At 35.8% G+C, this 17,588-nt stretch overlaps 3 protein-coding genes across 3 annotated transcripts; 1 reads left to right on the top strand and 2 right to left on the bottom strand.

The window, feature by feature from the left end:
- Nucleotides 1-9,386: 9,386 nt before the first annotated feature.
- LOC110782191 (uncharacterized) lies at nucleotides 9,387-9,986 on the top strand. The gene has a single exon (XM_021986318.2). It carries the CDS (start codon nucleotides 9,387-9,389, stop codon nucleotides 9,984-9,986), a length of 600 nt encoding a protein of 199 aa, XP_021842010.2.
- A 1,429-nt stretch (nucleotides 9,987-11,415) lies between these two features.
- Nucleotides 11,416-12,418, bottom strand: LOC130468102 (DEAD-box ATP-dependent RNA helicase 29-like). Its single transcript, XM_056837798.1, has one exon. It carries the CDS (start codon nucleotides 12,288-12,290, stop codon nucleotides 11,814-11,816), a length of 477 nt encoding a protein of 158 aa, XP_056693776.1. The 5' UTR covers nucleotides 12,291-12,418; the 3' UTR covers nucleotides 11,416-11,813.
- Nucleotides 12,419-12,514: 96 nt separating this feature from the next.
- Nucleotides 12,515-15,494, bottom strand: LOC110782037 (putative DEAD-box ATP-dependent RNA helicase 29). The gene is given in 3 exon segments (XM_056837797.1): nucleotides 12,515-13,575; nucleotides 14,868-14,984; nucleotides 14,987-15,494. Coding segments are annotated over 3 exon segments (1,149 nt in total). The 5' UTR covers nucleotides 15,249-15,494; the 3' UTR covers nucleotides 12,515-12,805.
- Between the last annotated feature and the right edge of the window lie 2,094 nt (nucleotides 15,495-17,588).

The raw sequence follows: 17,588 nt of genomic DNA, 5'->3' as shown, positions 1-17,588 counted from the left end.
GTCAGGCGGGCCGTTTGAGTCTAATACGGCTGACCTGTTTTAAGTTAGGCATGGCACGAGAGGCATACCGATGAGCTATAGACGTACCGCATACGTGGATGTCGTCTTAGAAATTTGATAGGAGCAAGATGGGACGACCTACTTATACTTAACCACTAGTGTTTATGTACACGTCGATGCCCATTATTTTATTAATGTCAACCTGAGCCCGGCATGGTACAACTTTTTTCTTGCCCGTTGCATCCACTCAGGTCGGATACACGGCCACACAGGCGTATTCTAATCTTAAACTTCATAACTTTTTTTTTATCCAATTGTAATAAGGATTAATTCTTAAATTTGAAGGATTCAGTTTTAAAGTGAGGGATTGCCCGTGCCAATAACTATTTCAATTACCGTTGTCCCTTAGAGATTATTCATTTGAGTTTTTCACGGTTACCCAAACATGACTTAAAGTGCAAATATCTAACAATATCTATATACTACCAATTAATTAGTGAGAGTTCATAATCAAAAAAATTCAAGTTTGATCCCAAAAAAAATTGATACAACTTTTTTTTGGATCCTCATAAAAAATGTTGATATCCATTATCAAACTCATGACTTCTCATATGTTAATGCAAATTTTTATCCATTTGTAAACACAAAATTTCAAGTCTGCAAAATAATAAACTCAGAATAACGTGAACAAAATATATTTTATTGATTTTTCTGTATTTGGGTACAATCTCTAATATTTTCTCCTCTGATTCGATCTCCACTTTGAATTTGACTTGGTACACGGACTGATTTGTTTTGTACTTGAATGAGGGCCTTTGGGCTTGATCTCGTTCAAGGATGTTGATGTAGAATAGAACGCCATGTCAGTTGTATGCTTGTTGTTCTTCTTCCACCGGGTTGATTTGATGTGCTCACGAACGGGTTTTGATCTTTTGAATAAGGGCATTCGAGCTTGATCTCGTCCAAGGTTGATCTTCTAAAATGGAACTGCAGGTTGATTTGAATGTTTGATGTTCTTCTTTTAGGGAGAGAGTTGTGACTTGACTGGCAGGGAGAGATTTGAGAGTTTTAGATTTTGCCGTCTATTTCTCCTCCCCCCTTCCAAATGAAGTTTAAAGCTTTATTTATAGGATGGAGAGAACTTTTAGGGTTTTGATGTATACTGGACTTTTTTTGGACTTGGTAGTCATGACCCATTCATAATAGTTTGACCCATTTTATTAGGTTTTAATCATTATAACAAACGGGTTTGATTAAAAATAACTAAAATGGGCCAAACTATTTAGCTACCCAAATTAATTAATTTTAATTGATCGTCAAATAATTATTGAGTCAATATTTTGACTTTTGACCCAAATAATATCTGACGTGGCACATAAATAAATTTCCCGTGCTTACAAATTGTCCCTTCGAGACTAAGTCACGTACACAATTTAGTGTTTGCTCGTGATTGAGTCTCGAACCTTTACTTATTTAACAAAAACTTAGCCCATGCCACTTAACCCAATAACCACCTTCTTGTAGTTGGGCTTGATAGTTTGTATGTTTGGATGGGCTGAGCAATGTGGTTGATTACTTAACAAGTGTTAGCCAACTGATTGACTGGACGAGCATGGAGTGTGGCGGGCAGAACTTATAGAGGAGCGTTTTAATGAGAGGGATGCTAGGTGTATTCTTGCTATCCCCCTTAATTCCCAAAAGGGCTACGTGATGAACTCACGTGGGCGTATTCGAAGGACGACAATTATTCGGTTAAAACCTCATATTTGCTAGGCAAAGGGTGTAACCTTGATGATCGACTTCCACCAAGCATGGGTTGATATATGGAGTGTTGATGCAAGTCCGAAGGTGAGACATTTTCTCGGACGCTCTGTACAGGTACCTTGCCCACCCGCGAGCTATTGAAGACGAGACACATGATTGACGATGCTACGTGTTTGGGCTCCCAATTGGACGCCAATTGGGCCGCTAAGTCCAAAGCCCAATGGCTCAATACAACAACATCAATCTCATTCTAACCTACATGGCTTGTCAGCCACCAACAAAGGCCCAAGGCCCAATTGCAATAAATGACCTATGGGCATTTATTACACAAGCACTATAAATAGGCCTTCAAAGCTCACACCTCAAGGTACGTCCAATTTATTGCCTTAAAACTACTCTCTAGAAAACTCTCTCTAGAATCCGAGCATTGTTCTTACTTAGGCATCGGAGGGGATTTCCTCGGAAACACCCCTGAGGCTAGTAACATTGTTATTGTGCAGGTAAATTCGGACACAGCTCATTCAAGCAAACAAGATCTTCAACACTAACGAAAAGGGCATTCATACGAAGCTCATTGTTTCAACACCGCAACTCTACGTGCCCCTGGTGCGGACAGGAGGATGAATCATCGGGCCACGCTTTGTTCTATTGTGTACGAGTATCTTTGTGGGAGATGGTTGGGTGCGTTGAGATGACAAAGTGGAAGGAGATGAGCTCAGTGTGTGACCTGGTTGTTAGTTGGAAAAAGCTGGAGTCAAAGATGAAACAAAGAGGTATGTTCTTAGCTTGGTGTATTTGGGCCGAAAGAAATTTGAAGGTTTTTGAAAATAAAGTTACACCCAACTCAGTACTAGTTGAAAGAGTGCACGGATTAACAGAGGAATATGGCATGTATGCATTGCGTATTTATAATGCCATTAGAGTCAAGCAGCCAGCAAGCCCAAAAATATGCAAAGCACCACCTGCAGGTACCACTAAAATAAATTGTGATGCTTCCTTGAAGGATGAAGGATGGGTGGGTTTGGGAGTTGTAGCAAGTGATCATGAAGGCCGAGTTTTATTCGCTGCAACGAGGAGGATCAGGGCCTTCTGGCCACCTGAGATAGCAGAAGCAAAAGCCCTCACAACGGCTATGTAACGCCCCGACCTCTAATTCAAGTATTAAAGCATACTTAGCAGCGGAATTAACCTAATTCGGTCGGGACATTACACGCCGTAATTCCCTCTTGGAAATTACAAGGAAACTTTCATAACATAAGCTATTAAAACTCCAAATTAATATAACAATCCTTTATATTCCCAAAATAAAAGTACATAACTTACTAAAAGTCTTTAATCAAACTATTAAAACGTTAAGCATAAACTAGGTGATTAATACTATAGTGAAATTCCTCGCCACTACTCGTTTCCATCGTTCCCCGCAGTACCTAAAACAGAAAACAAAACGGTGAGCCGAAGACTTAGTAACGACTACCCTAGCAACGTAAATTCATTTCAATTTATTTTATTTAATAACACAGGGAGAATAGAATAATTAAAACATTTAATAAAACATCATAATTAATTCATTCATAAAAACCTTTTAATTAACATGCTAGTTGTCGGCAAGTACGAACCGTGAACGAAATCTCCACTGGGCCTGGGCCCATAAGAGCCTGTGCTCATCATCGTAACATGTGTAATCCCCCGTATATTTATAAAGTTTATTAATATAGTTTTACGTATAATTAACGATATTTAAATTGTATTGGTGAATTTTAGTAAAAATATACATACTTAATGTATATTTATTTATTCAAATTCATTTTAAATATTTTAAGAATTTATGAAATCGAAAATAATTTTAGAATTTTACGTTGAAAAGAATTCGAATTACGAAAACACGTTCGATTGAACTTTGAAAAACAATCCTAACCATTTTTTTTGAATTCAAACAACTCAATCTTAATGCTAGCCCAATCTGGTGAAGCCCATCATAATAAGCCCAAAACTCCTTCCGTCCTATCTTCTCTTCCTATTTCACGTAAAAACAAAATCAAGCCAAAACCCCTTTGAATTTCACGTGAAAACCCAAAAGAGAATAAACAGCAAAACCCATCCTCCACGTTCGTAGCTGATGCCCAGCCGCCGCACCGACTTCCGGCCACCAGCCACCGGCGAGTCGCACCGCTGGTAACTCCTCCTCTCTTCGTTCTTCTTCTTCTTCTCTCGTTCTTTTTTAATCTCTTCACTTGGCTGTTTCTATTTATTGCCCCAGCAACCACCTCGTCGCCACCAGCCACTGCGTCGACCTCCTGCCTGCTGCCCGACCTCCTGTTGTCGTGCCACCAGCCGTCGGCCACCCTTCTCTCTCCCTTCTCCTTCGTGCAAGCACCCTCCACACTCGTGGTTCCCTTTGCTCGCACATCCACCACAGGGTGACTACCTTCACCGCTGCACAGCCGCGACCACCTTCACGCCGCCGCACCACCTTGTCCGCCGACAGCTTCTTGTTCTCTCTCCATTTGGTTATTTCTTAAACCCTAAGTTATTTAAATGTTTTAATTAAGTTTATTAATTTGAATTTATGTTTCTTGAATTAAATTATTAATCTTTATAGATAAATTATAATTTTCAGATTTGGTGTTGATGTTATAAATTAATTATTTTCAGTTTTGGTTGATTAATATATAAGTTAGGGTTTTAATTAGTTTAGTGATTTAATTCATGTTTATTGAATGTGAATTATAAGTTATTATGATTAAATTATATTTTCAGATTATACATTATGTTTAAATAATAAAGTTAATTTTCAGATTATGTAATTGCATTGAAATAATGATTTTTAATTATTAAAGCATGAATTTTAAGGTTTTAATAGTTTTAAAATCATAGTAGGATGATTATAAATTATGAAAGTTATTATTTTTATGATTTTAAGTATGTTGGATATATTTTGGAGTAGTTTGAAACGAATTTATATTGCTGAAATTTAAGTATGATATTTGCAAAAAGTTTTAACGAATTTCAAACATCGAATTCGATAATTATGATGCTAGGAAATCAAATGTTCAAGTTTTGATATTGGGGAAGGTTCTAAATATGTTTAGGATGCATTTAGAATGCTTTCTTATGGTTGTCAACTATTAGGGATTGATTGGGATTATTTGTTGGTTGTTTTAGGCGGAGAATTCTCTTTAGGCGACTTTTGAAAGTGTTAAAGTGGCCTATCAGTTTGTTTACACAAGGTACGTACATACCTGTGTGCTTGGAATGTGTGCTAATTGTTGAAACCATGTTGAATTTTTTGTTGAACTTGGCTATGTTGATATCATTGTTGAACTTGGTGATGTTGATATTATCGACGAACTTAGTCAGGTTGAAATTGCATGTTTAATACTGTTGGATGGACGTATTGAACCTATATTGCATTAAGAGAATTATAACATGTTAGTATGGATGATTGATGCAAACATGTTTGATTGGGAACACTAGATTACTTTGTATATGTTGATTCAGATCAGTTGATTGTTGTTCCCTTTTTAGCTTTTCACTACTTTATGAGGGCCGAGGACCTTGTTTAGTAAGTTGAAACTTTATACCCATATACAGGGTTGATCATGGTTAAAGGAAAGGTTGGGTAAATTGGAATGAGTCTTGATTGATGCCTTTATGATCACGTACTTAATTCCAAGATAAAAACAGTTGTGAACGAATGTGGATTATATGCCTTATGTGATTGTTGAGTCATAACAGAGTCTCAATTTGTAAATCATGTAAAGTGAAACTGAGTAACAATAGCTTTAGACTGTGCACGTCTAAAGTGACGGACAAACAGGAGTTGGGGTTCATGGTGGTAGCCCATGGCCTTTATCTCGGACCGGATTGATCACCGTGTCCTATTTTTATTCAAATGTTCCTCGATATCGCAGGTCTCTGAGGTTACGGAGTCGCGCCCGTACCTCGTCTTCCTTAGTGAAGGCTGTCGGACGGTCAACTCGGTCCATTGTCCATTTTAACTAAAATAATATTATTGTTGTAAGTCTAGCCTAGTCTAGTCAAGTATGGTCGTCAAATTATCATGTTTTGTCTGCCCTTGTTTATGTTCATTAGTATCATGTTAGGGTTGTTCGTTAATAGTATCATGTTAGGATTATTATTGTTTTAGTATGTAGTACTCAGCTTTGCTGATTACGTGCTTTTGCTTGTGCATGTTGATCATGGCTATGCCTTATTGATCCTGTGATGACCCAATCTTTGGTGAGCAGTCTCTAAGGATCAATAAACATTGTCCATCTGCAGGTTTGAAGATGTTGCATCATTGGGATCGGGAATAGAGAGCTTGTATTTAGTTTTGATTTGCTAAGTTGACTTGGGTTTGTTTATTTGGACTTTAAACTTGTCGTGCTATTTATATTTCCTTATTTTCGTTGGTTGATTTTTGGGACTAAACCTGTAATCGATTATTTATAAACCTAAAGTTAGTTTTATGTTTTTCGCTGCAAAATTCTGAATAAGCCGTTACGTTTTCACACGGGCGATAATGCCTTGATAATTCTCTATGTTTTATATTAAAAGAGTACTTTAGAAAAGGGAGAATTGTCGGGGTGTTACAACATGGGCCTGGGCCCTGAGCATGGGCTCATAAACCATGGGAGCCTGGGCTCGTAATCCATTGGTGGACAGGTGTCCGTGGTGCATGCATGACCGATAAATAGGAAGATGGTAGTTTATATACCGCCAGACAAACCAGGTCTTTCACTTTCATTTATCATGTTTTATGTATTTTTACTAAGCCTTGGCTTGTATTTCAGTTGAAATAACATAACTCATTTAACTCATAAAACATCATTTTGATCCAGGGATCAATAAAATATCATTTCTTTCATGGCATCACATAAATATCATTTTGTGAGAAAACTCAATCAAATCATATTATAAAGAATAATTCAAACCAATCATAATTAATTCCCACAATCCATAAAACACATCAAAACATTAAATTCATAAATTCAATCATAACGTCATAATTTCACAAATCATATTTATAAGGGGATTGTGGGTACTAGCAATAGCCGTTACCTCAGTTCCGCGATTCTGCTAAGGATTTTCCTTGGTTCGTTCGTCCTGAGCTCCGATTCCAATTTCTTTCAAAATATTAAATCATTGAATTAGTACTAAATCGATAAATAATTTAAAATAAACATCTTTTAAATAATAATTTTTATAAATAATGGTTTTATTTATAAATATAATTTCATAATTTAATGAAAATAGAATTAAACGAAATTTTAATCAAATTATATTTATATAAATCGATTTACATGAAAATAGTATACAAATTCGATTTTTGTTAAGTAAAGCTAGAAATTTATTTTATTAAATTCGATAATTAAACCTGAAAAATATTAAACAATTTATTAGTAAATATATATATCATAAAAATTCATTAAAACATGAGAACTAATACATTGGAACAATCTGAAATAACATGTTGGTTTCTTACCCAAAAGCCCAAATGAGTGTGGCCCAATTTAATTTTGTGGTTTTTTTTAAGGATAATATAACCAAAACCAAAAATTGGTTTTTGGTTTTCTGGGAGCAGGACACGAAACAGGGGAGGGGAGAACACGAAGATAAGGGGAAATAGAGGAGGGAGGAAGGGAGGTGGCTGGGTGGCTCGGTGGTTTGGCGCGGCGCCGGAGGTGAGGCGGCGATGGTGGTGGTTTCTTGGTGGTAGCAGAACGGCGAGGGAGACAGAGAAAGGGCACGAGAGGGGCGAGCAAGCAGGGGAGTTTTGGTGGGTTTTTCGATCGGTTTTTGGGAAGGGAGAGGGCGGTTCGCCGGAGTTCTAGAGGCGGAGGGTGGTCGGCGAGAGGATGAAGGTGGCTGGAGGTGGTGGTGCGTGGTGTGGTGTTGGTGCGGTGGGGCGAAGGAGGAGGAAGCAGGGGAGAGCAGGGGAGGGTGACGAGAGGAGGGAGAAGGAAGGCGGTGGTGCGTGCGGTGGTTCTGGGGAGCGACGGTGGTTGGGGTGGTTGTATGATGTTGGACGGAGGTGGCAGTAGTGGTGGCCGGTGGTTGCAGTGGTGTTTGTTGTGGTGGTTCGACTTCACAGGAAACAAAGAGGAGTTGAAGTGAGTTTGGTTTTTCTTTGATTTTTTGATTTTTGGTTGAGGAATTGGTTTCCTGGTCGTTGGATTTGTACTGGAAGAACAGGAAGAGTTCATTTTGAACTTCCCAATTGAATGTAGACCAGATTGAGGGAAAGGAAGAAGGAAGGAAGAAAATGATTTCTTCCTCTGGTTCACGTGAAAAACAGGAGAAAGAAATGAAAATTTGTTCATGAGGGTATTTTGGTCATTCCACAAGATTAGGCCAAAATTCTGGAATTTGTTGCTATTTTTAGAAACTATAGAAATGTTTACTTAAAATAATTCTTAACAAAAATATCGTTAACGAAAAATAAATAAATTTTCGTTTATAAATTTATCGTTTAAAATAAATCGTAAAAATGTTTAAATTAATGAAATTCGATTATTCGTAATTATTTAAAACGAAATCAAGTTAATAAATATTTTTGATTTTAATAAATCAAGTTTAAAATTTCGGGGTATTACAGGCTACGAGACTTGGTAGGAAGTACGGAGTGGAGAACGCCATAATGGAGTCTGACTGTCAAATGTTGATAAATCGCCTCTCAAAGGGAGCCACTTACCTTACTGATCTTGATTTTGTTTTAAGTGATATTTTTGCTATGTGTTTGAATTACAATTTTGTCGTTTGGTCGCATGTTAAAAGGGATGGGAATAGTATAGCTCATCACCTTGCGAAGCTAGTACCATTTGAAGTAGAACAAATATGGAAAGCAAAAGGTCTTGTGCGCACTAGGTGTACAATAAATTTATTGTAAACCAAGATAACTTTTACTCAATTTTTTTGTAACTTTAACCTAGTTTTGATTAACTTTTATATTAGTAATAAAAAAAGTTGATAAATAAACATTTTAAAGGGTTAAATGATTAATTTTATACATTATTTGTCATTTTAAAGAAATAAGTTTTACTAAAATTAAAAAAATTATCACTAAAAAATACATAACTTTTACATATATAAGCTTAACTTTTAAGCATTTTGAGTTAACTTTTACTTTGGTGTACAATATTTATTGTACACCCATTGTAAATAAGAATTTGTGTATGGAAAATTCATTTATCCCTATGATGTAGCTCCTTATATTTTGATGGACAATTTGTCCAGTACTTAATATACTAGCTCCCTCTTTCCCTCAAAAATAAAAAAATAAAAAAAATTACACCTCACTTTGTATGTTGGTTTATTTTTTATCGGGGATTCTGTCCTCTCTTGACACCCAAGAAAACAAATTCAGGAGAAAGTAACAAAAAGGAAAGTCCCTAAATCACTAGGAAAAAGGAGTACTAATTAATTTAGGAAATAAAAATATACCAAAAAAAATTAAAACCGAATACAATCCGGATGAGTGTTAATTACGTCGTATAAATATAGGTTTAATCTATTCAATATTCCATACAAAACAAGTACTGCAAATACAAAGAGCCTTTAAACTCCGTATACTTTCAGTCGTAATAATCATGTCTTTCCCTTACGGCTATCAGTTCGCGACTATGCCTCCCTTCCCAGTCACGTATCAACCGCTACCGTTCACAACCCTTCCTCCATTCGCATATCAACCGTCGTCGCAGTTCACAACCATGCCACCGTCGCAGTTTACAACCATGCCACCGTCGCAGTTCACAACCATGCCACCATCGCAGTTCACAACCATCCCGCCGCCGCCGGAGATGATCATGATGTCGTCGTACTCATGTGTGCAATCCCCGCAGCTACTTTACGGCTACCCCTTGCCGGCGGCGCAAAGAGGAGACACGTGGATGTCGGACTTTAACGATAGGGCAGTGGAAAGGTTTAACTCATGGGCTAATAATAACGCGGGCACTAATGAAGATTTCCCCGTCGTCGAAAACGTACTCGGTTTTGAACCTGCAGATCGAACAACGGTCGAAAATCTGGAAATAAAGAAGGCCGATGAGAAGTTGGTGAAACACGATGATCGTTGTTCAGTTTGTTTAGAAGGTTGGGAGAAAGGTGACGATCTTAAGATTCTTCCGTGCGGCCATTATTTTCACCCAAATTGCGCCGACGAGTGGTTGTTAACCAATCGATTTTGCCCATTATGTCGTTTTGAGTTGCCGCCATCGGAATGAATATACTCCACTACACAACCGTTAAGAAAGTTGGTTCAATTTCAAACACATAATTTGGTTTGTTAGTCGGTAATTAATTGTTTTTTTTTTTTTGGCTATGTTATATTGTTATGTCGAGTTTGAATGTAATGAAATTCCACGTTCGAATCAAGTTAATTTGTACGGAGTATAATTCTTAATTATGTCAGTTTGTAGAATTTGTGTGAAGCGATTGTGTTTTGTTCTCAATTCTTGGATTTTGTTTGTCACATAATACGTACATATATCGAATTAATGAGTTTTTGGAAATGTGAAGAGAGTTCGTATGGTGTATTAGTTGGTTCTGGGATCGTATCGTTGTATGACTGTACCATTATTTTTGTTTTTGGCTCACCTGTTATGTTCTCAATTGGAGCATCTTTGGTCACGACTTGTTAGTGTTTGGTATGCAAGAACTGGTTGCGGGTCTAGGTGTGAAATTAGGTCACCGGATGGATTATGGGTTGACCCACGACAGGTTGGGTCTATTGGTAAAAGTTGTCGGGTTCAGATCGTGGCCTTCAAAGCTTATTGTTTTATAACTATATCATTCTGATAAAAATTAAACGCAACTCAATTAAACAGACGACAATACGAGAAACGAAGTTAAGTCCGTTTATATGTCAAAAGAAGCAAGCAATAAATCGAAGGTTGGTTGCATCACACATAGCTTTGCGGTGGACAAAGAGCTAGCTAGTTGGGAATCATTATGAAGCAAGTCAACATATATGGAAGCAATATTGTTTGGGCGTACAACAGTATTAGATGCAAGTTATTGTTTGCTTAATTAATTTGTTTATTAAGGATATGTAATTAGGAAATCACATAGATTATGGTGGGACAAGTAATGTAATGAGGGGTACACAAGGGGTTCTGAGTTTAGCATAAAAAAGGAAGGTTCAGGCTTAACTAGAAAATAAAGTGGGGAAACAATTGGTAAAAGGAATCATAAAAGAGGGTTATTGTGTTATTTTGTAGGAACATTATAATACAACATTATTTTAGGTTCCTCATAAACACTTGTCTCTCTTTATTGTTGGTATTTTAATGTTTGTTCTGCATTATATTTAAAGGGTTTGCTCTCAATCTTTCGCGACACGTGATTGGTTATAACACATTCTTTTACTCAAAATTTCATTTCTCTAAAATGTTATCGACAATCTCACAGTTCTCATATGATTGTATAAGAAACTGTTGGTTCAGAAATTCCTGGAATAAATAGTTGGTTTCCACAAATTCTTATTTACAAAGGGTGTGTTATTTACACCGAAGTAAAAGTTAACTCAAAATGTTTAAAAGTTTAGCTTATATGTGTAAAAGTTATCTATTTTTAGTGATAAATTTTTTCATTTCAGTAAAAACATATTTCTTCAAAACCACTAGTAATGTATAAAATTAATCATTTAATCATTTCTATCAACTTTTTTTTACTAATATAAAAGTTAATTAAAACTAGGTTAAAGTTACAAAAAAATGGGTAAAAGTTATCTTGGTGTACAATAAATTTATTGTACACCTTGTACGTGCAAGACCTTTTGTTTGCTTTCACCCCAATTGGATGATGCGTGAACCAGCATTCCATGTCTTACTCTGTGTTTCTAGGCAATGACCCTACCACAAAGGCACAAAAAGGCTTGTTTAGGCCTTAATTAGGGCTTAACCACTTGGTGGTCCATATGTACTGCGTGAGCAAAAGATTTATTTTTAGGAAAAAAAATTACCACCTACAAAAAACCGAAAAAAAAAAAATTACCATCTAAAAAACTTAAACTTGTATTTTACCACCTAAAAAAAAAAAAATTTGTTTTTTTACCATGCTAAACAACCCAGCTCATTGCGTTGCAACACACCATTGAACATAGGATGCAAACCTTCACCGGATAACTCTTCTGCCCTCCGAATTAATGCCAACGACGGTGCAGGATTCGACCATTCATACTCACGAAATGCATTAATACAAGACTTCTGCAGATCATATAAATCTGCAGATGAATCAATATTAACCCGAACTTTATCTTGAACAAGATCTATAACAGTCTGAGGAAACCGCCCATAAACAGTCACACCGTTGGCCATATCATTTATAACCTCCTCCTCCTTGGACGGGGCGGGCCAAATGGGTTTTGACAAAAAGAGATGAAGATCCAAAACATAAGGCAGATCTTTAGGGGTGACAAAAGAGTAGGCTGTACCAGTCCGACCATTCCTAGCTACCAGGGGCGTGGCAAAGAAATTGGGGGCCCTGTGCGGTTTTATAAAATTGGGCCCCTTTTCACGATTCAACATACGTTAATAATATTTAGTTCAAAATAATACGGGAACAATTTCTTTGATTGTATTAGTACGTAGCACTAGGGAAAAAGATCAATCAATTGAAAAATAAAAATTATTATTTTAAAAAAAGAACTTAAAAAGAATAAAATATTTGCATTATTTACTACGAGACAGTGAATTCATATATAATGTTATCCCTCAAAAATAAAATTTATACATTGTTATGAAGTATTGAATTCTAGAAATTAGGATGGATATAAAAATATAGGAAAAAGAAACAAAACAGGAGGAAACATTAAGGGAAAAAAACCCCAAAATTAAAGAGAAAAGAGAAGGACAAAGTATTAATGGGCTCAATTGACTAATTGACTGCTTTTATTTCAAAAAAGCACGCCCAAACATGCTTAAGAGGGAATCGAACCCCGACCATTTGCGTGGTATCATTCAGCACCTACCACTAAGTCAAGTTAACTTCTGTTTGTTATATGCACCTTAATACTATATATACTTAATTTAGGGGGCCCTTTTTATCGGGGGGCCCTGTGCGATCGCCCCACTCGCACCCCTTCTCCGCCGCCCCTGCTAGCTACTCTTCCAACACGGTGCACAAACATTTTCGGATTTGAAGGAAAATCCCAATTAATTACATTATCAAGCAAAGGAATATCCATACCTCTAAAAGCCACATCTGTAACAATTAGTGTCTTTATTTCTCCTGATCTGAACTTTGAGATGCTAATTTCGTGAGTTTCTCGGTCCATATCACCATAGCAAACACTAGACTCAATACCCTCCAATGAAAGCAACACTCTGAGAAACTCTGCATGGTGTTTAGTGGAAACAAAGATTAAGGTTTTCTGATTAGGACTGATTACTTCCCTAATCAAATACAGTAATGCTGCTTGTTTTTCTTCCTGGTTCAACGTGAAGAAAACACATTTACAGTCTGAACTGATTTTCTTATCCACGTCTAGGCGTACAAGATGAGGATCTCGTAGACTAGCCTTAGCAAACTCTGTTAAAGCACTTGGCATTGTTGCAGTGAAAAGCAAAGTTTGACGACTCTCATTCAACTGTGTTAGAATTTTATGCAACTGCTCAGTAAAACCCGAATCAAATAAAGTATCCGCTTCATCAAAGACTACATATTCCACTGTTCGAAGTTTCATGTCATCTACCTTGGACAAATGATGCATCAGCTTATCCGGTGTGGCGATAATGATGTCAGGATTTTGAGCTAATTTTTCGAATTGGTTTTCCATTGAATCCCCACCAACTAGAAGACTGATACGAAGATCTGCATAAAAGTTAACACAATAATTATTTAGAAATATGCTTAAAATGCTAAAATCTCTCTAATTACACAATTCATTTCAATCCTTCAGACTATAACAAACATGCTTTCTTTTACACCAACCCCCCTCCCTTACCTCTGATAAAATAGGAATACAAATACATACTTCATCTGTTTAGATACCTTAGCTTAATTTTACTTTTGAAGGTCTCACTTTTTCAAAAAAAGAATGAAATACTCACTCCATTTCATATTATAAGCCACCCACATTATTATAAGAACTACATTGTTAGCTTCACATTCAACACCACTTCAATAGATTTTCATAACCTATTCATCAATATGGATCATTGGATCAAGCAGCTCAACTTCAAGAAATAAAATAATAAAAGTCTCCACCTCTAATCAAAGTTCGACCTCTAGGATTAATAAGCAAAGTTTTCACCTCATGAAATCAATAATCAAAGTTTGAGCATTAGAGCTTAATAATCAAAGTTCAACCCTAGAGCTTAATATTAATAATTAAAGTTTCCACCTAAAGAAATATGTAATTAAAATTCGACCCTCAAAGCTTAATACTTTAAAGATTCCACCTCAAGAAATCAATAATCAAAGTTCGACCTCAAGAAATCAATAATCTAAGTTTCCACATGAGAAATCAATAATCAAAATTTAACCTCTAGAACTTTAAAATCAAAGTTTCCCCATGAGAAATCTATAATCAAAATTCGACCTCTCTAATAATCAAAATTTCCACCTCAGAAAAACCAACAAAGTTAGACCTCCTGAAATCAATAACCAAAGTTCAACCTCCAGAAATCAATAATCAAAGTTCGACCTCCAGAAATCAATAATCAAAGTTAGACCTCCTGAAATCAATAATCAAAGTTCGACCTCAAGAAATCAATAATCAAAGTTTCCACATGAGAAATCAATAATCAAAATTTAACCTCTAGAACTTTAAAATCAAAGTTTCCCCATGAGAAATCTATAATCAAAATTCGACCTCTCTAATAATCAAATTTTCCACCTCAGAAAAACCAACAAAGTTAGACCTCCTGAAATCAATAACCAAAGTTCGACCTCCAGAAATCAATAACCAAAGTTCGACCTTCAGAAATCAATAACGTTCGGCCTCCAGAAATAAAAAATTTAATAATCAAAGCTTAACCTCCAGAAATCAATAATCAAAATTCCACCTCATCCCTACACTAAAAATGCACTCAACTAAAATGGCCAAAAATCACACATTAATTATACAAAGCAGAATAAATCAAAAGGATAGAAAAAACAACCTGTGTAATGGCCCAACTTCTTGCAAAGTTTCATAGTCTGAAGAGCCAAATCCCTAGTAGGAGACAAAATCAAAGCCCTAACACCGTGCTGAGGAACATGCTGCTTCAATTTCTCCACATAGGGATAAGAAACGCCGTCGTTTTCCCAGAACCAGTACGAGCCACGGCGACGACATTGGCGCCAGCGAGAATGACAGGCATAGTTTTGCGCTGAATTGGGGTTGGTACTTTGTAACCCTTCCTTTTGATTGCTTTGAAAACATTAAGGCGAATATTGTAGGATTTAAATCCACCTGATTTCGATTTCTTCTCCTTCTTCTCTTTGTGTATTAGCTCCGATTGAGAGCTTAGTAGGAAACCTCCGGTGCGGTTGTTCGCCATTGGAGGGTGGCGAAGAGAGAGAAAGGTCAAGGGTTTTAGGAGGGAAGGGGAGAAACTGAGAAGGGGTTTTAGGGTGGGAGAACTGGTGCGGTTATAAGCAGTCGTTTGTTTCGCGGACTGCAAGAGCTTGGGCGTGGGTCGGGGTCGGGCGGGCCGGTTTAGCGTAATATGGTTGACCCGTTGCAAGTCAGGCACGGCATGAAAGGCACACCGACGAGCATGATGGGGCGGTCTGCTTATACTTTAACCAACTAGTGTTTATGTATACGGCGATGCCTCATTTATTGAAGATCAACATGAGCCCGACATGGTATAACTTTTCTTTGGCCCGTTACATCCACTCAAAGCGGAAACATGGATGTATACTAATCTTAGACTTCATAACTTTTTATATGTTACTTAATTGTTATAAGGATTAATTTGTAAATTGAGGGATTTTCCCGTGCCAATAACTATTTCAATTTCCTTTTTCCCTTAGAGATTGTTCATTTGACTTTTTTACAGTTAACCAAACATGATTTAAAGCATAAAAAACCTAGAAAGCATAAAAAACCTAGAAAGACTCATATGGCTCTGTATAATTAGTGAAAGTTCAAGGTCAAAATTTTAAAGTTTGACCCAAAAATTTGCTACAACGTTTTCCAAACATCCTCTAAATAATGAGTTATTCTGTGTATTGTGGACAAGAGTGGTATTTTCATTGTGAAATTATATTAATTTCCAAACAAGAGATTAATAATCGATAAAAGTCCACATTGAGTTATGTCATACACTTATATCATTACATCTAAGTATATATTAAAACTCTAAGGCATTCTATCATGACATCTCTTCATGTGTCGTAATGACTTGGTAAGTGATATGGCGTAAACAGTCATGTCATGCGCACACATCGTTTATTGTGTCCTCATAAAAAATAGTTGTTATCAATTTTTGAACCCATTACCTCTTACTGTGTATATGTTAGTGCAAAGTTTTAACCATCACTCCAATTAATGACACAACTTATAACTTTGAAACAATTAAAAAAGACAAAATTTGTACTTATGAATGCAAAAACCTTTAATGCACAAATTTATGTAGTATTTGAATAATAATTTATGGTAACAAACAATTTCTTAATTTTTATTCGTTAACCAATTAAATCATTTATCTTTTCTTGAAATGTATTTACATCAAACACAAAATCATGAAAATAACAGAGAAAATAATAGGAAAAAAATAATGTTGCTCTTTTTAGCAATCAAATGTGTTTTTTTCCTCCAAAATGTATTTCGACTTTGTAACTCAATATACAATTGTAACTTAAAAAATTTCTTACAAATCATAAATAAAGTAGGTATAAAAAAATTACACGAATAATGCAAAATTACTCAAAAAAATAGTTTACATGTTGTTGGTTAACCAATTTTATTCTTAAACTGCATATGTAATGAAAGTCATATTATTGTCAAATTGTGCATCAATATAAATTTATAAGTGAATTGAAATGACTAAAAAAATTCGAACTATATGCAACACTCCACTAACTAAAGGCTTCTATAATTGAAATTGCACCGCAATTAGCAACATAATTAGTGTGTGATCCGGGAGATACCCCGGACCCCCGGTTACTACTTCAAATAATTAAAATTCTAGATTCTTTTTCAGCTTAATATTTGACCAAAATGTGTGTAGTCCATAACAATGAGAAGATTCATTAAGTCATCAACTACACCAGTACACTATCATTTATCATGACACGTAATTTTTTCAATTTGATCATCTTACCATTCGTTAAACTCATGAGACTTATGATATCTTGTTTAATTCATAGTTTTCCTAATGTATTAATTGTTATTTTATTCCGATAGTCCATAGGAAATAAAATATAGCATAAAGATTTACGGAGTAGTTGTTTTAGACTTCATGTTAACATGTATATGTAAATTAACTAGATTAGGTCTCGTGCATGCACGGATGTTCTAAAATTATTTGATTATGTTTTTAATACTCCCTCCATTCTTAAATGATCTTCCTATTTGGTGTTTGGGGTGGAAGATAAGAAAATGGAATCTTGTAATGATTGGGTGTAAGAGTAATGATTGAGTGTAAGAGAAAATAATAAATAAATAAAGAAAAGTAATAAAGAAATGAAGGAGAGAGAAGATATTTTTATTAAAGTAATAAAATATCATAAAAGTGGGGTTGAGTGGGTGAATGGGGAAATATAAATGAATTAAATAAGAGATGGTGGGGAAATTTATGGTAAAAAGTAATGTCCAAAAATAGAAACAGGAAGATCAAATAGGAACGACATTTATAGAAACAGGAAGATAAAAAAGGAATGGAGAGAGTAAT

The sequence above is a fragment of the Spinacia oleracea genome, chromosome 2 (assembly GCF_020520425.1).
Source record: "Spinacia oleracea cultivar Varoflay chromosome 2, BTI_SOV_V1, whole genome shotgun sequence".
Classification (NCBI taxonomy): Eukaryota; Viridiplantae; Streptophyta; class Magnoliopsida; order Caryophyllales; family Amaranthaceae; genus Spinacia; species Spinacia oleracea.
This window is presented reverse-complemented; position numbering and strand designations above follow the sequence as displayed.